This window comes from Chanodichthys erythropterus, chromosome 3 (assembly GCF_024489055.1).
Source record: "Chanodichthys erythropterus isolate Z2021 chromosome 3, ASM2448905v1, whole genome shotgun sequence".
Taxonomy (NCBI): domain Eukaryota; kingdom Metazoa; phylum Chordata; class Actinopteri; order Cypriniformes; family Xenocyprididae; genus Chanodichthys; species Chanodichthys erythropterus.
Window position 1 is genome coordinate 43,047,739 of NC_090223.1, and position 22,774 is coordinate 43,070,512.

A 22,774-nucleotide genomic window follows, 5' to 3' on the forward strand; every position below is an offset into this window, starting at 1 on the left:
ATACTGGAAATATTTGGATGTTTTTTTCCCCCAGAGCCTCAGACCAAAAAGAATGACCCTGGAGCTACCGACTTTTAGTTGCCAAATTGCAGAATTACTGCATATACATAGATCTCTGAAAGCCATTTTACATGCACTTTTTGTAATTACATACGAAACATGATATTAAAAATGTTTCCAGATAAGTTAAACCAAGATTGTTTTTATCATAAAATTGTGTTCCACCTTGATGCTGTCACTCCAGTGATCCTGACTGTATTTGTGCCACGTAAATATCACTGTTCTGTAAAGTCTGCAATACACTATATGATTTTTAAACATAATTGATAACGATAGGCATTTTACATTTCCTGACTGTAAATGTTTTCAGAGAAAACCTGGGCATCATACACTAAACTGAGCATCAAGCACTACAAGAAATTTCAGCGAACTCATGCAGAAACATGCAACTCATTGTTAGGAAATGTGTGACAAATTAAATCAATGCGTTTTAAAATTAGCTCAAAATATCAAATATGTTTGACTCGATGTATTCATAGTTATGCTTTATGGTTCCAACATGTCACTGACCACATTCAAACAAAATGATTCACACCCAAGCAAAGTTCTCCATTAAAACCAATTCAACCTTCCAAATGGTTGGCATAGTGAACAGTTAGTTAGTGTACATGCTAAACAATAGCCAACAGTATTTTGTTTACATGGTTACATATTTGGATGTTTCTTAGTCAGTTGTTAGATTATTCAAACTGAAAACTCAGAAAGAGACTAATTTGTGAAGATGCTTGGGTGATTCATTAAAACAACCAGCTCAAAATACTCATTAGTTCGTGAATATGACATTATGGGTTAGATGAAACCTGATAAAAACACATATCAACAGTAATTTTCTAGTTTGTCACCAACAACAATTATATTTTAAAAAAAAATACTGTCTTGAATGTTTATTTTCATGTCACATTTATGATCATTTTAGGCTAGTCTGAAGTCCTTTATTGAGTTGTTTAGACTTACAGACTTAATGTGTTTTGGTGAGTGTTACCGAAAGGACAGTCACATGCTCTGTGAACCGTTCATTTGGTGGCATGAAACTTTGAAGAGTCTTTCAACTGAAATTATGTGAGTGGGCAGAAAAATCTGTTTGCATCTGTTGTAGAACATAAATACTAATAATTCATTGTATAATTATCAGGGACAATTGGTCTTGTTTTGCCCGTCTTCGTCATACATTCTCATGTGGCCTTTTGTTATACGAGAAGCATAATGGCCATGGCACAGAAACAGGATCTATGAATGACGCACACCAGGCATTTGAATAATATGTGGGACACACACTGACGAGGCCAGTGGGGCAAACAAGCCTGTCAGTCAGAACAGCTGGGATGGAGAGCCCAGGCTCCAGAACAGTGAAGTGTGCTCATGCTGTAGTGGGTGGAATCTGATGAGGGGCCACTGAATGAGGATGTGAATTCACCCAGTGATAAAAACAGCCAGTGGGCGGAGGAGAGAGGCTCTAATGTTCCAGAGCTACAGAATCACAAACGGTTCCTATACAGACATTTCTGTGAATGCGAAAGATTTGAAGTAGAGTAAAATTTCACCCAAAAGCGAAACTGTCACACACACGACATTCCAAACTTCTTAGACTTCATGTGAAACAAAAAAGGCAAATTTGAAGAATATCCTGGCTACTCTTTTTAATATAAATGTGAATTTACATTGAAAGTGAATGAGGACTGGAGCCAAATATATCCAAAATAAACACAACTGAAAGCATCAATGAAGTGGTAACAATACATGCTCTAAATTTCAAGTCTTCTGAAATAATGCAATAGCTTTGTGTGAGAAACAGACCAAAATTTAATCATTATTCACTGATAATCCACTCAAACTCTCCTTGGCACATTTATGAAAGTAAAAGAGAGAAGTATTGATGTCCTATTTGTAAACTGAATTGTTCTTCAAATCTGATCTTTTCAATGAAATGGTTGGTCTAATTCACAAATAGATTTGAATGATTTCGGAGCAGTATTTCTCTCTCACAGATTGCCCAGAAGACTTTATATAGAGTGCACAGTTTTCATGGCCAACTTCTATGATGCATTTCTGCTGATTTTTGAAGATTGTAAAAGAGCATCCAGCACATTATTCAAATTTGTTTCCTTTTGTGCAGGTCTGGAGCAATGAAAGTCAGTAAAAGGAAACATTTTAATTTTGGAGTGAACTAATTTTTAAGGAACACAAAGGATGAAAATAGTGGGGAAAAAAAGTGTTATACTTACGGAAGAAGTCTTTCTTTGCCAGATTTTTGGCACATAATACTGAAAAAAAAGAGAAAAAAAATCAAATCAATTAGATATATCAACAGATGCACCCCTTGCAATGCTTTGAAATGTATGAATTTGGAAAATAAATATTTTAAAAGATGATGCATTTAAAATATCCACAAGCTCTGCTGTCCTGAAAACAGAGCAAGAGACAGCTTTAAAGAGAAAGCTGGGCCTCATTCCACTAACTAACTGACATGATCAGGATCTCTTTCCTCTAGTCCCCCCAAGAGGGACTGCTGGGGCCATCCCAGCACAGCCTGCACAGAATAAATCAGACAGACTTCCTCTCAACGCTGTTAGTCAGCACCCCAAATCCACAGCTTTTCCCTGGATATGTAAAGCTTAAGCCGTCTGCCTGAAAGGGTTTTTATTCTTGGCTAGCCTTCACCTAATGTGAAAATATCAAAGGTCATTCTGTGTTGGGCTGCAATGTGATTTCATGCTTTTCAATGGGATTTGGCACACTTAAGAGAAGCAGCATTTGTGAAGAAGGTTGGTGTCAGTTCATGTTTGACACGCCGTGGTGTAAGAGGGAGCAGGTGTGGCCAGCAATATTCATCTTATCAAAAATGCACTGTGTACACTGAGGACAAAGTAATAGAAAAATCAATGACCTGCATCGTTTTGGACAAGAAAAATGAACACATCAGTGCAAAAGTGGTAGTAGCACAGTGTAAAAGCCTATACTGCACTGCAGTCACAGCACAACAGGAAACGGAGTGGAATCATATGCAGTGCAGCTTGACAATGGTTGATTCTGAATTGTGTGCTTTGACTGTGTGTGTTGCTGGACAAACATGAGTTCTACCTCTAAAGAGCTTTTTTTTTTTTTTTCCACTAAACTAATTCATGCATGCTGTCAGAACAGGAACAGTACAAATGAATGCCACTCAACACATGATATGGCAAACATAACGGTCCAATTTATGAATGCTAAAACCTTCTGCGTGCAATCATTTATATGGCCTCGTTAAACAAGGTTGTGTTAATTATTACATAGAACCGTTAAAAGGACAGTTCAGTCAAAAATGACAATAATTCTGTCATTTACTTACCCTCATGCCAATCCAAACACGTAGAACTTATACATTTTTTCTGCAGAACACTAATGATATTTTGAAAAATGCCCATGTCTACACAACAAATGTCAGCGGGGTTCAATCTCGTTTTGGACCTCACTGACCTTCATTATATGGACAGTATTTCAGACAGCTGAAATATTCTAGCCACCAGGTTGGTTGATGGGTGATTTCAAAACACTGCTTCATGAAGCTTCGAAGCTTTACACGCTCCGAACCACTAATTCGAATCATAACATTCGTAAAGCTTCATGAAGCAGTGTTTTGAAATCGCCCATCACTAGATATTGTTTTTTTTGGTGCACAAAAAGTATTCTCGTCAGTTCAATACATTAAGGATGAACCACTGTAGTCACATGAACCGTTTTAAATATGTCTTTAGTAGCTTTCTGGGTATTGAAAGTGTCAACTATCTTGCTGTCAATGGAGTCCTCACTGAGCCATCGGATTTTATCAAAAATATCTTAATTTGTGTTCTGAAGATGAACGAATAACCTTTTAAGACCTTCGTTCATCTTCAGAACACAAATTCAACCTTAATGTTATGACGCGACGAGAACACTGTTTGTAATGACTTTATTTGCCAAATAACTGTTGTTATAAGCAGTTGACAGTGAACGCAGTTCAGCGCTTCTGTGTTTACATCCACACATCGACTCATTGAAAAGAAAACGGGTAAATGCCATTATTGCCGTTTTTCATGTTTGTGGACTAAGTATATGTTAACACTGCCCTAAAATCATTCAGTTTTGAAATGACGAGTGCTTTTTTTGGGTGAACTATCCCTTTAAGTACTATTAAAGGCACAATGAAAAAACACTGCATGTGAAGCACCAAAAAAATATGGCTGGATCCTGCTGATGACAACAGAAGTATCTTCCCTCAATCCCAGTGTGCACATCAAAGAAAAGCTTGCCAGTGTTTCTGTTAAAATCAGGATCCCAGAAAGAAGCAGCACAGTAAAGACAGCAAAAACCACTTGCTTCCTTAATATTTTATGTATGGTTGGTGTCATTGCAGAAGTTTGTTTATTTAAATCCAAGTGACAATACAGTGAAGAAGAAACAAGCTGAAAAATGAGGAAAGGCAGCCAGTTCCTATAGAACAGGAGTCATGCTAGCTCATCCACTAATTGGTCTATGCTGAGGTTTCATGCCGCCCTAATGCTTGGTATAGTTTATGCCCTAATAATGAGTCAAGAGGACAAGATCTTCAAAAGGTCAGAGAGCTGGAAATTAATCGCTGTGGACAGAAGAGCCAAACGGCATACCTCTGTTAGCACCCACACACAGCTCCATGACTTGGGGAGGGCACTGCCTCATTAGCTGAGAAATTCATCTCGGCATTCACAGGGAGAGACTGAGAGAGCGGGGGAGGGTGGTTTCATAGTCCATCACGTCTTCAGCCTCCAGGCTGTCCATCACCTCCCAATAATGGTTACTGTGGCAACCAATAACCCAAGTGGAGGTGCCGCGATGCATAAGAGGCCCAGATCAAAGTCCGCAGGTATGACGGAGGTAGATCCCTTAGGAGTGGCAGAGCTTCAACTACAGCAGTCACAGAGTAATCAAATATACATGCAGCAGATATTTCAAAGCTTTACCACCCCTAGCTTCCTTTTAGGATCTTTCCACATCTGTAGCCATGGAAACAAAGGAGGAACGGAGGCAGAAACTTTGCTGTCAGACACAACTTTTATCAGACAGCGAGGGCTAGAACATCCATTCCATTTAAAGCAATTAATTCACATGACAGGAGTTTATAGGCTCTGACCAGCAGATGGATATTTTTCCGTTAATTATTGAGAGCAAATGTCAAATGTAACCAATGGCTTTTAGCCAATTTTTCACAGCTTTCAAAAAAAAAAAAAAAAAATCAATAGTCAATAGACAGTACAAATCAGTAGGCCTCTATTTATCCTATTTACTTACCGTTCAGGCATTGGTTAGCGTTTGTAATGCTTTTTAAAAAAAGTCACTCACCGAGGCTGCATTTATTTGATCGAAAAAAAAAAGTAAAAATGTAATATTGTAAAATATTATTACAATTTAAAATGAATGTTTCCTATTTGAATATATTTTAAAATGAATTCATCCTTTTAACATTTCAGCAGCCTTTATAGGGCCCTATGAAATTTGTTTTATTTCTTACCAAATTCCTTTGTTTCCCCTTCAAATTTTTTCTGGATTTTTCTGGGAATCAAAATATTTTCCCCAAATCCCATTTTATTTTTCCCAGATTTTATTTTTTCCATTTTAGAAGATTAAATGTACTAGAGTTCAATTTTGAAAATACATAGATTATATAGATAAATAGCTGCCACCTAAAACTGAGTCACTGATTTGAGCAAGAACATTTAAACATTTTCTCACCAATTCAGCAAAAGTAGTATGATAGATATTAGATCCACCGATACTGAGATTATTCAGAATGATATCTGCCGATACTGAATCTAACCGATCAGTCTAATTTTAAGGGAAAAACATCTCTTCCAACTAACACTGTAAACTATACAGGGAGGAAACCTCTCATTTGGCACATTACTTTAATATTAGAGGTATTAATATTTTAATATTATAGGTCATTTAATATTTTAGTATTTTAAATTAACAAGAGCCTAAACTATTATATTCAACTGCTATTTATTTTCAGATACAATAATTGCACGCAAATAAAAACTGATGTTTGTATACAACTAAGTTGCGCACAAGGTAATTTTCATAAACACTTGTCTTCATGACAAATTTATTCAAACATATACATGCTTAACAGTAAATAAGCTCCTCTCCTCGCTAACTAACAAACTATGAATACTGGATTAACTTTCCTGAGGTAAATGCAACATTAAGTGACATTGTTTTACTGACATTTTTTTTCTGTGGTTAAAACACATGATCACATGTGTGATCACATGAGACATGATACATTTTGGTAAGTTGTATTGTATCTTTCAACATACCTTTTGATGTTAATGCATTTTTTTCATGCTATAACGTACATTAAAAGTAGAAGAAAAGACTCGCTCTCTGCGTCGCCGCTTGAACTGAGGCGCTACAGCGATCTGCCACATGATCACATTTAAGTGAGTGTCAAAATGTAATTTATAATCATTTAACTTTGTGATAAAATGGACAGAATTTGAGATCAATATTAGAAGTAACAAAGCACAAAGCTTTTTGCCGATTATTGGATGGGAGGTGTGCTACAAAATATTTTTGTTGGAGGGAAAAAACGTGGACCTGGCAACTCTGGCTTGAACTACAAGTGATTCAAAGGGTCAAGTAGAGCCAGCTTGGAACGTTGCTATTTTTTTACTGTTGCATTGTCGTCACATTAACTTCAACAACCCTAAATTCAACACAAGACACATTTTCTTCACACGTGCACACACAGAGTATGATTGGCTAATGCATCAATGCATCCCTAAAAGAAAATCCTGTTTAACGAAGGATCCACAAGCTCAGCAAGGGCAGTAATGATCCTGAAAACACAGAAGAAAACCAGACAATCCTCTGTGCCAAAAACCTCAAAATAAAACTGTATGACAGATCACATGACAATTACTAAAAGGAAAGCACATGAGTGCCATTCTCAAACACTGGCAGGGCTCCTCTAAATGAAGTTCATGAACGGTACACACCGGTGTGGGTCCTTTAAAGGGGGGTTTTCCTGTTGCTCTAACTGCTGCCTAATCATAGTGAGTGACTGGCAGAGCAAACATGCACAACACTTCAGAGTTGCTGCCGCCCAGCTGCACAAACTGACAAACAACCCCGCCGCACACGTAAAAGTAGTGTGTTCGGTGGGTGTTATTTGCCCAATGCTGAGCGTGGAGAACTGCCCGGGGCTTTACAAACAGAACTGCCCATGCACTTTCATTAAGCCCTTTGATAGGAGGCCAAACAGTCTGGTATGGTGTTATCAGATATGGAAGATCATCCATCGTCTTAACCATTTCATTACAGTGGATTAGCAGCTCGAAAACAGTGTTTGTAAACTCCAATAGGCCAATAAGTTATTCATAAGTGCAACTGACGTTCCTCTAGCTTCATTCGGTTTTGCATCTGCAGAATGGTATCCAAGTGGAAGTTTATTGGCCACCAAAATGAATCTTTGTTCAGCCAAAGACTTATTTAATCCTTTAATGTATGTGACGATACCTGTCATTCAGCAGTACCAGTTCCCGCTGATAATAACAGGCTGCTTTAAATCACTTCTGTGAGTGTTTGTGTAAGTGCTCTGTGAAGGGCATCAAGGATTTCCATTAACAACGTGTTTTTGCAGCATTGAGTAATGTAGCCAATCACAGATATATCAGTAGAGCTTGTGAACACAGTAGCCAATCAGATGTGTTTAAGTTAGTCAGAACCCACTCAACAAAGCAGAGTTTTTGATCAGCGCAAGTTCTGCATGCTTGTAAATAAAAAAACAAAGCATAAACAATGTCAATAAGAGATTCATTGCACAGCGTAGACAGCTTATAGATAATAGGAGTTTTCCAAAGAGTGCAGCGTTGTGTACCTTGTGTTGTAATTGACAGCTTCAGTAAATATAATTGTAGCAATCTTTGCTCACTTTCTGTATATAATATTTTTCGTGTGGCCAACTGCACATTGCAAACTTTCTGGACAAAGTTCTGGACACCGTTTTATGATATGTCCTGACAGAGATTATTTTTTTATTTCATGAATAAACAGGATGAGATTTATATTACAAACTTTGCATTTGCACTTTCTTTGCATTTATTTTGGATTTATTGGCATTACTGGGCTTGCGATTTGTGGATGATCATGCTCATTTTCCACCACCTAAAGACCATTTTTGACCCAGGAAAAACCCTGGAATGATCTAACGGTACCAAATTTTATTTCACAAAAAAATAACAACATTATGAACAAAATGTATTTGATAAAAACAGTTCCAATATCAATAGTCTAACGAATAACCTTAGATAATGTATGTTCACCTAAAGAAGATTTGAGAGCCAGGCTTCATCAACGTGTCAAAATTACACCGGCAGCATGGATGCACACTAACGGAAGATAACACCTTTTTATTTGACAGATAATCACCCGGTGGCACAACATACATCTCAGAAGTGTAAAAATAATATTATTATTATTATTATTATTATTATTATTATTAATAATAATAATACAGAAAACCAAACCAGACTATGCATAAATCTGGCCACATTTAGAAGCAAACACCATTATGAGAATGAGTGCTTGACTCCCTAAAATGAGAGAAAATCTATTTGGCCTGTTGGTAATATTTGGTGAACAACACAGAATTTAATCTGACTGCACATTATGGTTTCATTTTAAGTTAAAATAAATGAAATTTAAAGTTTGTAATCTTCCTTGTGTATTCTATTGCACAACAAAAAATACCCCATAGCACCACTTATCTTCCTAACAAAATAAATGATTTAAGACATAACTGCATCAATTGTAAAAACGCAAATACACTGAGTAAGCAAACATTTAGGTAATTTTTTTTTTTTAAATGTCAGGGGAAAAAACAAACATTTAACAATTCTTTATGCATTCATTTTAGTTTTCTCAAGTCAAAAATGCTGACATAAAATCCTAAACTCTTCCTTAAAGGATTAGTTCAATTTAAAATTAAAATTGCCACATGAATTACTCACCCTCAAGCCATACTAGGTGTATATGACTTTCTTCTTTCAGATGAATACAATCAGAGTTATATTAATAAACACCCTGATGCTCCTAAGCTTTATAATAGCAGTGCACGGAAACCACCTGTTTGAAACTCAAAATAAGTGCATCCATCCATCCATCCATCCATCCATCATAAATGTCTAAAGCGTAACTTACGCACACACTACTGGCATTACGCTAAATCATGACGTACTATGCTAAGTCCTACATTATATGTCATATAATCAGGATGATCAGGGCGATAATTAATATAACTGCAATTGTATTCGTCTGAATTCTGAAAGAGTGAAGTCATACACACCTAGGATGGCTTGAGGGTGAGTAAATCAGGGGGGAATTTTTTTTATTTTAAAGAGAACTAATCCTTTAACAATGCTGATGTCAAGCTCCAGATTTTTGGAACAAATTAATCTGTAACATGGTAGAAATAAAATGTAGCCAAATTAGGCTGTGTGAAATGCATCCTCAAAAACCATAAACAAAACTACACAAGGAAAAAGAAAAAATGAGCCAGACTACATTAAATATTGTTTGCTTGCAATAAGGACATGGCCTGAGCTGACTGCAAGTTTCTAAAGTGAATTATTGACTAACAAGCCATCGAAATTCAATTGTGCATGCTAAACAAATCTGGTACCGAGTTGCCAATTTAAAATCCCAACTCAAAACCAGACAGTTCATCATCTCTGCTAGTCAGTGCAAAGTATCCTCGATACCTCGTATTAGGACAGCTGGTGTAGTGACTGATGAGGGTGGGTGCATGGGAGACAGAAGAGGCTCTATTCTTGGTTTCCCACCCACTTTCCTGACTTTAATATAAAAGCACTGCTTTACCTAACGTAACGGCGGAGAGTTAGTTCACAAGCCACAAGGCAGTTCGCATAGTTAATTAGCAATAGAACACGTGTGTAACCAAAGGAACATTACTCAGTAGATGGGAATGAGTCTCTGGCGGGTTCTGCAGCTGTTTGCAAGGCAAGTAGTTTGCTGATATATGAGGTTAAAGCTTGGGGGTGGGAATGGGGGCACTGTAAGGCTGACATGCAATGGTGTAACTCACCAGAATATGAACCCGTGGTTATTTATCTTTGTACTTATTCAAAAAGAGTAGCATCCAGTGAGCAGGGGTGGAGAAGGCTAGGCAGGTGCACATCGGGAAGAGCAGAAGTGTTTTCTCCTTGTCTATTTAACGTAGGTTTCTGTGCAGAAGCTCACTCACTATTGACGAATTGGAGTCATGACAATTTTTCAGAATTCTCTGATAATGGAAAGTCTCTAAAGAAAAATTCAAACTAAACTGTACATAAAACAAATTATTGAAGCACGATATTATGAACGATGTTAGGAAATGAAAATAAGCAACTATTTAATTATAATCGTGCATGTTTTTTGGAGCCGTAAAAAAAAAAAAAAAAGTAAAAATCACAATTTGTTAGTATACTAAGTATACAATTTTTTTACGGCTCCAGGTTTGCTGTGCTTGTCTGTAGGCACACATACACACACAGTCATAGCAATTCTTCAAACAGGAAAAAATGTAGTGCAGGACTTGATTTTGTCTTTCAGGATTTGATTGGATGAATGTGGTTTGCTATTGCTGTGATGTCACGTGAGTGACAGGTTATCCGGCCCTCGCACCAGTAAACACATCATCAGAGAAGAAGAGATGTCACTGCAAGAGGGAGGGGAAGTTATTTTGATTAAATATTACCAGGGTAAATTAATAAAAAAAGAAATAATAATGTGCACAGATAAATCATATATAATAAAAAAAAATGCAATTTTTCATAAAAATAAGAATTGTCAATTGTCATGGTGAATTTAGAGCAAACCAAAGTTCAATGCAAAGGGAGATATTTTCTTTTAAAGAAATCACTTAAGGACTACAACAAATGGTTGGTAGGGACTACAACAAGCATCTTCCTGGGTTGGTGATATCAGTAATACGAAAATTTTACTCTGCCCCCAAGAACACACAACAAAGGGGGCGAGGCCATGTTGGGCTGCTTTAGAGAAGAGGAAGAGTTGCACGAAAGATTAAAATGACGGCACATGGTAGTCGATGAGTTGAATAAACTCCAAAGCAACTACATAAATTTATCCACTAAACCTTCAGAAATGTCCAGATGCATAACTTCTTCCTGAGTCTCTCCATCAGTGTCAGCTCCGGTTTGAACAATGTTCAAGGCTGATCACCGTTACTGACAATCCTCATTTTGTCTGCGTGAGATTGAGGCAGTGTGTCTCAATCGAGATGTGTTATAGGCTTACCTTCGTCAGTCTCCATGACAGGCGCGGCATTCGGTTAAAGCATACACTTTATATCCAACAATATGGCAACTGTAAGCTCTTTCAGCTGTGGTCTAATAAAAGCCTCAAAGTCATCTGGGCTAAAGTGAAGAGAACAAAGACGCGGATCTTTAGGAAGTTTTATTCGTCCACATTCTGCACAACTTCCCATTCTTTTCTCCTCTTATCGCTAGTAAAGCAGTAAAGACTTACATCGCTTCTCTTGTGGCTCATCAACTGAAAATTACAACCAAAAGCTGCACAATGTGTCATCGTATATTATATTCCGAGTTGTGTTGTGATAAAAATAGCAATAGGACAGTGTCAGTAGCTCAGTGAGTGCAACCATTTGACATAGGGCTGGACGATTATGACCTAAAATCAAAACCTTGATAAATTGAACATTTCACTTTGACTAAGATTAACGAACGATTATTTTGTTTGTTTGTTTTTTTTGTCCTCATAGTTCACTTACATGGTTTGTACTGTAAATATGCTTAACTATTAAAGGTGGGATATTTTTTCCTTTTGAAAGAGTGACCTGAGCTCACTTTCAGCAGTTATTTTATCTATGGTTCGTAACATTTCTTACAGATTTATGCTCGTTGTAAGTCAAATAACGATAAATTAGCACAGTACTAGTACGTAATGAGAGCGATTGCATGTGTGAATTAGTCATTCCATCTCTCTGTTAATTGTGAAGCTGTGGGTTGTAAATAGTTACTTCAAAAGTAGAAAAATATATGCTATAATAAGTTGAGTTTCTAAGCTACTTTAGTGATAAATCACAGGACAGTGCTGACAACTAGTTTCTGCATCCTCTCAGTGCGCGCAATCTTCACGTTTTGTGCAGCTACTGTTTGTATGAATGTTTGTGCCACAATGCCGCTGCGCGAGCATGGTAGCTTTATATAATAATGCACATCCGACTAATCATTTGAATGTCTAAACTGGCAAACCGTAATACACATACAAAATTACAAAGTTTAGTGAAGACACAAGGCTCAACGCTCGACTCTACGTTCACCTGCGCGTTGACTGGATGGGGCAGAGTCACGTGGCAACACACGCACTAGTATGTTTTTAAGGGGGAAGTATTAACAGGTTTAAAAAACGAAATAACCGACATGGGAAAATTACGTTGGTTAGAAGTTCTGAATTTCAGTTTTGATTACTTTTCGATTAATCGTCCAGCCCTAATTTGACGTCATCGACATAGAACGCACTGTGCACATAAACAAAATGGCACTGCCCATTGTCCAAATCGGTCCAAATATGGGTTTTCTACTACATATTTCAGTAAGAGACAACATTTACACTATATTATGCCATACAAGTCTTAACACCAGGGATTCCCTTTAAGCAACCTAAGCACGAGCTGTTAAAGCTCCGCCATCTTCTAGAAAGCGTCTGGGAGCAGCAGCTCATTTGCATTTAAAGGGACACACACAAAAATGGCGTGTTTTTGCTCACACCCAAATAGGGGCTAAATTGACCAGCTGTAATGAATGATCTGTGGGGTATTTTGAGCTGAAACTTCACAGACACATTCTGGGGACACCAGAGACATATATTTAAAGGGGACCTATTATGCCCCTTTTCACAAGATGTAATATATCGCACTAAGCCACGTTGCAATTTTGATTTTACTACAGTTAAATCGCTCAACCCTAGTACAGACAATTCAGACTTTGCATACACAAGCCCTCACTGTAATTGAGTGATGAACTAGACTGATTAACAGATGAAGAACCAGCCAGGGGTTGAAGAATGTGGCTTACTCGACTAATTTCCTGCCAGAATCAGAGGTGATACTCCTATTCACAGCTTAGGTTTGAGTTACAGTGGTGTGAGGGCTGGAGGGATATGAGAAAGACTGTGTTGCACACACTCATGCAAAGCCCCACCATATGCAGGGCTGAAACACAAGACGTCGGGCCCCCAGCACGAATAAAATATCCATGAGCTTTTCCGGAGATATCCTCCACCCTCCTTCCTGGTTCTTTGTTTCTCTTTCTCCCACTTTCCACGGCCAAATCCTCGCTCTGCGCTGAAGATTAAACTGTGGGAAGCCATTTTGTAAGGTCGATCAGAATGCCAGAGGCCTTTAAAAATATATCTCCATCCAACCTCATACAAATAAGTTGTCAGCCGTGAGGGTAAACTGGAATGCTAAACCTCCTCATGTGCATGAAAAGACAAGTCATTTCCTCGGGCAAACCGTACAGTAGGTCAGCCGCTCCGACTTCCACATTGGATCCGCCAAGCTCCCCTAGGAAGAAGCACAACGATGGGGACAGGCGGACAGACTTCCCCATCATTGAGTCACCGGGCACGGAAAGAAAGGGAAACCTGAGCCATACCTTGGGGGAACGAGTGGTTAAAAGCACAATACAGAGGAATGAGAGAAATGCATTCAGTCGGGAGTGACTGGAGGAGGACATCCTGAATCTCATGTGTGGCGCATTAATCACAGCACTGAGCCAACACCAAAGAGACTGCAACCTTATGGCGACAATGCCAACAGATGTCCGCCTGTCTGCGCTCTTGACAGCTTGTCTGACACCATCAGAAGTACTCGGATACAACACGCAATGATGATTATTGTGCTTTCAAACAAACTTCAAACTGGGTTGGTCTGCAATGAGAAAGCTAATTGGTTCCAGAGTGTCCTCAACTCACAAAAGAGAGAGCCGGCAGGAATTAGCCAAAAAAAAGGTTGAAAAACAGGTTATATATGTCAGTCAGTTTAGAGAATTGCCCTTGGTCAATTGTCATCCCAGGACAGATATGAGCGACGCTTACAGCGACACTGATGAGCATCTGCCCCGCACAGAGACAAGAGCTGAGAGGATTTCTCCTACCAAAGAAAAAAGCTTAATATTGCACTGGCCTACTTATGTGCCGCATCAGAGCGTGAGAAACATTATACTGAAAAGTAGAGTCTTAAAGTCTGATGGGCTAAAATAATCCCTGCATTTAGTGTTTCTTGTTTACAACAGCTGAATGTGTCCTACTGCAGTATGTGTGTCCGGCAGTAACCTGGGGGAGGTGGCTGTGTGACCCCTGCAGTAACCTAAATCCTGACGAGGCGCGTGGGAGCCGGCCAGGCTGCTGAGGGAGGCTAAAATCACCATATGAGCTCTTCATCCTGTCTGGAGGCCCCACAGACTTACGGCACTGTGTAACGCAGCACTGTCTGCAGTTGACCACAATGCAGTCTCATAGACACATGGACACAAAGATCTACCATGTCACACATTTTTATCAGGGCAACCGGCTGCATGACTCCACATTTCTAAAATATTTGTAGGGATAGAGATGAATTTGTCAGGACATAAAATATAAATAAAAAGAGGCAAATCTGACAGCTCAGAGGTTCGCATTTCTCACAAAACACAAAACTCAGCAAAAATAAACTGTGACATATTATACCAGAATATTCTTCATACAGTGGACTACCGGTAAAACTGATACAAATTTTGGAACCAAAAATTATTCAGACACTTTGACCTGACCATGTTTTGCTTAGGTGTTATCTGACTTAAGATTAATTTTTTCTGACAGTTTAACTGTCATATTTTATTACCATTTTTTTAAACTATGAATAAACTGTGAATAAACTGAGATAATGGATGAAATGTTCAAGGTGTCTGAATACATTTTGGTTTGACAGTATATGCTGCAATTTCTATTTCTTTGAGCCAAGAAGGTCTAGGAATGGGTCAAGGCAGGTTTGAGAGGATGAATGAGTTTGACTTTTCTAGTTTCATATTTTTAGGGGCTGAGCTTGAAAGGGGTTGAGTTTAGAGACCCAAAGGGGCTCAAAGAGAGTTTTTATGTGCAGAGTTTATTAATCGAAGTGTAATATGTAATTATCTATGATAAAATTGCAATATTTTTTTAAAGTAGTGTTTTAATGATGTGTTCATTTGACTGATAAAATCCTATAGCGTCTTATTATTCAAATTAAATCTGATTAAATGTAAACATTTGACAATGCACAATTTGACACGGTTAAAAACTGCCCTAATAAAAGGTAAAAATGCCACAGAAATCCATTTAAGGTGGCAAATATCACCCCTTAATAATAATAATAATAATAATAAAAAAAAAGTTAAGAGTTAATAGCTGTCTAGGGTTGGGTATCGAAACCGGTATGTAACCGGAATGATTGAGATTTCTAATGAATCAGATGCCTAATTTTGGTGCCACTTTTGGCTGGCACCGAGCCAGACTCACACAGCACTTGTCACATATCACAACCATTCAGTGTTTTCAACCACATAATGTTTATTTTAGGCTTGACATTTAAATGCACATAAGTACTAGCAAAAAAAAAAAAAAAAAAAAAAACATTTAAAGTTTGTAAAATACACACTGACGTCTATGGAAGCAGCAATAATAATCCTTTCAATTATGATTTGACTGTTTTATTCATTTCAGATAGTTCATGACATAGTTAACATGTTTGTAAATATTTTGTGAATAAAAAGGAAAAACTTAATAAATGTGATACTTGTCATACAGTTCTATTGTGGCTGCGGTGTTTCACGTGAGAAGCATGACACGCCACCTTAGAAATAATAAGGTGATGCGTTCTAAAATAACGGTTGCCTTGTGCAGGACATGTAATAACTCCAGAGAAGTGTCGTATTTTGCCAAAGGCGGCAAAAATGGTCATATTTCTGCAAAAGAAATGCTGAAACTTGAAGCTGGTTCGCAGCACACCAAGAATACTGTTATTAGTTACTTAGTGTTAAATGATTGTAGTGGGGTTAGGTGGCTTAGGTTTTATTATAAATTTGTTTTGTAAATTTGTGTTTTGCAACTTGTAAACTTCTTGAAATACTAAAGTCATTGCTTTAGTTAACAATTAACCCAGCAATAAAGATCATATAATAGAGGTCAAACGATTTGGTTGACCATAATACAAAGTCTCATACTAATCATTCTCACCTTCATGACTCTTCAGTTCAAGGTGTAGTGACTTACATAAAGGGGCGAGTCTATCATAACACATAAGGTTAAATGTGTGACTTCAAGTGCATAAGCATCACAAATACATAACAAAAACCTTGAGTTCAGAACAGTGGTTCAGTACTTCTCTTAGACAAAATAAAAACAAGAACGGTTTTAACACCAAAACAACATAAATGCTATAGCGGTTTGAGTCATATGTGGTGACGACAAAATGTGCATGAAACAGCACTTCAACATTGCAACACGTGTTAAATATGCATGTAAAATATATGAAATATGCATGTAAGAGCATGATAAAAGTAACAATGTAAAATACATATATAAAATGCAACCTCTGTAGTCACATTGACTATTTTAACAAATGTTTTTACTACTTTTCTGGACCTTGAATGCCGGTTATTTCGTTGCTTTCAATGGAAGATAAAAAAAAAATGTCTTAATTTTTCGTTCTGAAGATCTGATGGGTTTGGAACGTGATTTTCATTTTTGGGTGAACTAACCCCTTTACACAGCATAGACTTTAGAAGTCACACAATCGTTCAAAAGTTTGGGGTCAGTAAGATTTCTTTTTAAAGAAATTAATACTATTATGGTTTCCACAAAAATATTAAGCAGCGTGTTCAGCATTGATAAATCAGCACTGAAGACAGAACTTGTGAGAATGAAGAATGGAGTAATGGCTGGTGAAAATTAAGTTTTGTATCACAGGAATAATTTACATTTTAAAAATATATTAAAATAGAAAATAATTGTTTTAAATTGTAATCATATTTCACAATATTATCAAATAAATTAAATAATTGGTGCGCATAAGACACTTCTTTCAAAGACATTAAAATAGCTCACCACAAAAAGTGACCTATACAGCACTTGGAATAACATGTGACCTATATTTCGGAGGTTAAACAAACAACATTCAGGACATTCATTTTCACCATTTTAATCACCTTCTAGCTAGAGCTGCATGATTCTGGATAAATATGAAATCATGATTTTTTGTTTCGAACACAATACTCTGTCCTGACAAAATGTTAATTGCTGCAGTCTATTTAAAATATGTAATTAATCTGAATTAATTATTTAAAAAAGTGGTTTGAATGAATGATTCAATGACTCGCTCATAAATACTTCACTTGTTTCATCATTTGAACAAATCTCTTGAATAATTCAATGACAAATACATTTTTAACAGTAACAACGTAATCGATACACCTGTCATTTGAAGCATGAAGTTCAAAAGGTGATTCAGTCCATTTTGATTGCTTCCGTAGACAGTGTTTATATCTGAACTATAAAATTATATCCCAGTTATTTGTAATACAGAAATAATGATACTGTGTGGTTAAAAAGACGGTTTGTGAAGCCGTTTCATACATGACAACTGCTCTCTCAGGTCAGCGGCAGATTTGTGTGATTTTGTCAAAGGTTTAATAGACAGGCAAGTTGTTGTCATTTAGGAATGAGATAGAGTGGGTGTTTGAATCAAGACTGTGATCTTTTAATGATTAGCTAATCGTGCAGCTCTACTTCTAGCTTTTTGCTAATCATTTCAATGGTGAAACAGTTCACAATAATTATGCTAAAATTGTTTTAGGTTAATTCTAGCATGAAAACACCCATTTCTTTTGCAGCAGGTTTCACTCACCAGGTGAGGAATACTAGCAGCTAAGCTCTAAAAGAAAACAAACACAAACTCAAGCACATTTCCTCTGTAAAAAAGGTATCTGTTGCTTTCATTCCCGCTGCTTTCCTAGAGGCATTTATTTACACAGGACGGGTGATGGCCTAGCTCTGATCAATAGTGTCAGTTTACAGTCTGTCCGAATAAACAGTATCCCCTACAAACCCCCAGCTGGACTTCACATCAATTTCATGCACAGGAATGTCTGAGAGGCCACATGCTCCACATACCTACACAACCATGAACATGAAACACTCACGTGCGAGTGTGCGGGAGGACAAGGAGAGAAAAAGATAAGGAACGGGGGAGAGGAGAGAGAGGAAACAGGCCAGCAGGCAGCACGTGACACAAAAACGATAACAGAAGACCGCTGCTAGTGTTCCTTAATAAATAAGCAGGATTCCCTAGTGTCCAGCCCTCTGCTTCTAGCACAGACTCACAGTCACACGGGGCAGTAAGCCTCTTTTCACCCTTCTTCTTGTGCTTGATGCCTGGCACAATAGCTGGCCATGCCATGCAACTACTTCATATGCAGAACATAATCCAGACTTTTTTTTTTAACAACAACAAAAAATACACCACTGGACAAACAATTGTGGAGAGGCCGTATACACTCAGGAGTTGAGCTTGCAAGGGAACATGGGGTATTTCATAAATCATTCATAGCATCTACTCTAAAGTCAGCACATCAAGCCAACATAACAGGCAAACATGGCTGCATTTACACTGCAGGGTTTAATGCACAGTTCCCATTTTTTGTGCAACCTGTTTAGACACCGTTAAAATAGTCCATGTGAATACAGTGGTTCAACCTTATTGTCATACAAAAACAAAACAAAAATAATGACTTTATTCAACAATTTCTACACCGTTTATGTTGTAGAGACAGTGCAGCAGCAATTGCTGAATAAAGTCATTATTTTTGTGCACAAAAAGTATTCTTGTCGCTTCATAACATTAAGGTTGAACCACTGCAGTCACATGGACTATTTTAACACTGCCTTTACTACCTTTCTGGGCCTTAACGTTGCAGTCTATCAGAGACCAGAAAGCTCCCGAAATTCATTAAAAATATCTTAATTTGTGTTCTGAAGATGAACAAGTTTGGAACGACATGAGGGTGAGTAATTAAAGGGATAGTTCACCCACAATGAAAATTTGATGTTTATCTGCTTACCCCCAGGGCCTCCAGGATGTACGTTACTTTGTTTTTTTCAGTAGAACACAAATGATGATTTTTAACTCCAACCGTTGCCGTCTGTCAGTCAAATAATGCAAGTGAATGGGAACTTCTACTATAAGAGTAAATAAAACTTGCTTTGACAAATCCAAATTAAACCCTGTGGCTCGTGACGTCCTAAGACATGAAACGATCGGTTTGTGCGAGAAACCGAACAGTATTTATATAATTTTTTACCTCTAATACACCAACTGCATTCAGCATTCGCTTAGTGAGGTCTGATCGCGCTCTGACAACGACAGTGATGTCTCGCGCATATACTTCAATGAGTGCTAGACATCACTTCAGCTGTCAGAGCGCGATCAGACCTCACTAAGCGAATGCTGAACGACATCAATGTGTCGTCACGAGCCACAGGGTTTAAATTGGATTTGTCTAAGCAAGTTTTATTTACTCTTATAGTAGAAGTTACCATTCACTCGCATTTTTTGACTGACAGACGGCAACGGTTGGAGTTAAAAATCATCATTTGTGTTCTACTGAAGAAACAGTCACCTACATCTTGGATGCCCTGGGGGTAAGCAGATAAACATCAAATTTTCATTTTTGGGTGAACTATCCCTTTAAAACATAAACATTAGTTTACATTAGTGACGTGCCAAGTAGCACCCAAGAAGTAAACTGACAAAACATCACAATAATGCAAATAGCCAATTAACATATGGTTCATCCAAATAAACTAAGACAGACTTGTCCTTTTCACACTATGCTTACTTATAGGATTACAAAAGTGCTGCGTAATAACTGGTATCACTTATTCACATTCATTACATGCACATAATGCTAAATTTACACACACAAACTTCCAGTCCGTTCACACAGAATGCGTTTTCCCATTCCAACGCGCTACTTTTCTAGCGTTTAATGGAAGTAAGCACGCGCTAGATGAAGGTTTATGACCGTTACGCTTACGCCTTCTGTCAGTCGAGTTAGTGCTTTTGCAGTATCTCGCACATGAGCAGCGCATTTTTAAGACATGTCAATTTGAATGAATTTCAACTTTTACACACAGTGCTGCTAATCAATGTCCGTTCCAAAAGTGGACCAATCAGAAAACCTTGGAGGCGGGGCAAGCGTTGCAAGCTTTTGTTTACAGTAGCAAGTTTGCATGACAACTGTTTTTGCATGGCAACATGCCAGATAAGGCACCCATAGCAGATTTGTCCAGATAGCCAGTGCGATTATTTTCATTTTGTACGTCAGAAATAGTAGCTATTTCTGCATCACGTCTCAAAAGCGTGTGTCGAGTGCCTCGTGTTTGGTGCTGTGCTTTTTTTTCCTCTGGTTTTTAGATGCAAGACATGTTCGCCTTAGGCTACATGAGTAAGTGAAAGTTAGTGATGAGCAGTATACCGGTTCATACGCTAAACCGGTTTCAATTTCTCGCAGCTGAAACAGCTGCTGTATCTATCTGCCATGCAGCGCAATGTAGAGAGTATAGAGAGCCAACTTTTCTTACACTAATGGAAACAACTTTATAAAACAACAATAAATAACTCACAAAATTAATTCTCTTTAATACTGCAAAAACCAAGTAGAGCCATATGATTTCCGAGATACAGAAAACACGGATGAAATCACGGAATCCAGTCACAAAAACTTACTGTATAAGCGGAACGTTTGGCAATTTTTGGATGAATAAATCAAAAGTAGGGCTGTACAATGAATCAGATATGGATGCAGACTAGTTTCTGAATATTAAAGCTAAAAAAGAATGCTACTGAAATCTGAAGTCTGTATGAATGAGTGTCACAGTTTCATCTAGTATACATACAGTGAAACCGCCAGAATCTTAAAAAAAAAAAAAAAAAAAAAAAAAGATAGATTTTTTGTCAAACCGCCCAGCACTAGTGAGAGTACTTCTGGTGTGTATGGTTTGTATTTATGCAAAATGTATGTCTGACACTTCCAAATTGTTTGACATGTAGCATCAGAACTATACTTTGTTAGGACATACATAGATAAAATAAAAAGAATGCTGTTACAGTGGAAATTATCGATGAAAAATAGTGAAATAAGAATCTGATGAACCTGAGTGTTCAGGCTTTTAAGATATAAAAACAGCCCAAATTACATGCAAGCAAAAAAATTCTGTTTTGGACCAGAATTGAGAACCACTGGTTTAAAACAAGACTTAAAAAGATCTAGCATTTGATAATGAGTAATTATTCAACTATGTATTTTAATTGGATTGAACAACACACCTGGAGACTAGTTAAAGAAATGCTAATTGTGAAAGCACCAACACGTCATTTAGTCTATAGAAGCTTTAAGGAACAGCTTTTTGCCAAATCACCTGGTAGCTTTACAGTTTTTGGAAGTATACAACAGAGTCTCACCAACACCACAAGTTAAACACAGCTGTTTTGCAGTAACAAGCAAACATTTTTTGAAGCCTGAATGCTCATGGCCTTAAAGTTTACTATCCCCATGTGTGTGAGTGTGTTTAAAAGTAACAGCAACAGAGAAAAGTTATAACAGAAGCAGAAAACAAATCAAGGACTCTGTAGTGTTTTGCATTTTTTACAGTTGCATTCAGACTGCCTTATTCATTAACACAACAATAAAAACCAAACACCCAACTAATCCACAATCCCTTCAGGGTGAAACAGTAGAAAACATGTGAAGTCAAGTACTTTCTCAGGGCATTATCAGCAAAGACCTTTCCGAGTAATGAGGAAACAACAATGGGAAAATAAGAAACTTGCATTTCTCCCCGATTACTCTGTAACCATGATGAGGGCAATAACTTCTGAGTGAGCCAAAAAAACAGCCAGAGGTGCATGCTACAATGATGACACAAATATTTACAGAATTATCCGCACTTTTTACCACTCTAATAAAATTACTGAAGGGTGTAATGAAGCTAAAAATATCAATTCAACTCAATCTGACAACAGGTTCTATAATTCATAACGATACATTAACAAATGTATGTTTTTATTGTTGTGGTCTAATAATTATTTACTTATGTCAAAATCAAAAATATGCAACAATTAAAATATGGTTCTGCATATCAATTGCTGAACTCCTAACACAAAAAACATGTATTACTGTGAAAAAAAACAACAACACTATCAGTTAATCACTAAAAGATATCTCAGAAGTCACATCCTACTTCCTGTTGTGTGAAACATGAACACAAAGAAAGACGGACATACTAAAAGACGGAAAGTAACAAAGAAGAGAAACCTAGTGCAAAACGACATCAACAGATGCAGAAATTGACACACAATTAAAAAATTAAAATAGAAATTCAAAATCTAACATTTCCTATAGGCCATTAACAATAACGCTATATTTAAATGTACTGAAAAATGAGCGAGGAGGAGGTTAGAAAATATGCAATCTTGGATCTTTTCTTTTTTTCAAGGAACTTGATCTGATCACTGCATCGTCTTAATCAGGCACAATGACTTACTGTCTACGACCTCTTGCTGATAAGGTTGCAAAAAGCATACTGCCATCAAAGCCTCCTATACTAA

At 37.4% G+C, this 22,774-nt stretch overlaps 1 protein-coding gene across 2 annotated transcripts in view; it reads right to left on the reverse strand.

Moving 5' to 3' along the window:
• The window catches only part of smurf1 (SMAD specific E3 ubiquitin protein ligase 1), a 44,744-nt gene that overhangs the window by 18,323 nt on the left and 3,647 nt on the right, over positions 1 to 22,774 (reverse strand). For both annotated transcript variants that reach the window (XM_067382404.1, XM_067382403.1), the window contains exon 2: positions 2,283 to 2,321. In XM_067382404.1, coding sequence (XP_067238505.1) covers positions 2,283 to 2,321 — 39 coding nt within the window. The remainder of the gene's footprint in view (positions 1 to 2,282; positions 2,322 to 22,774) is intronic.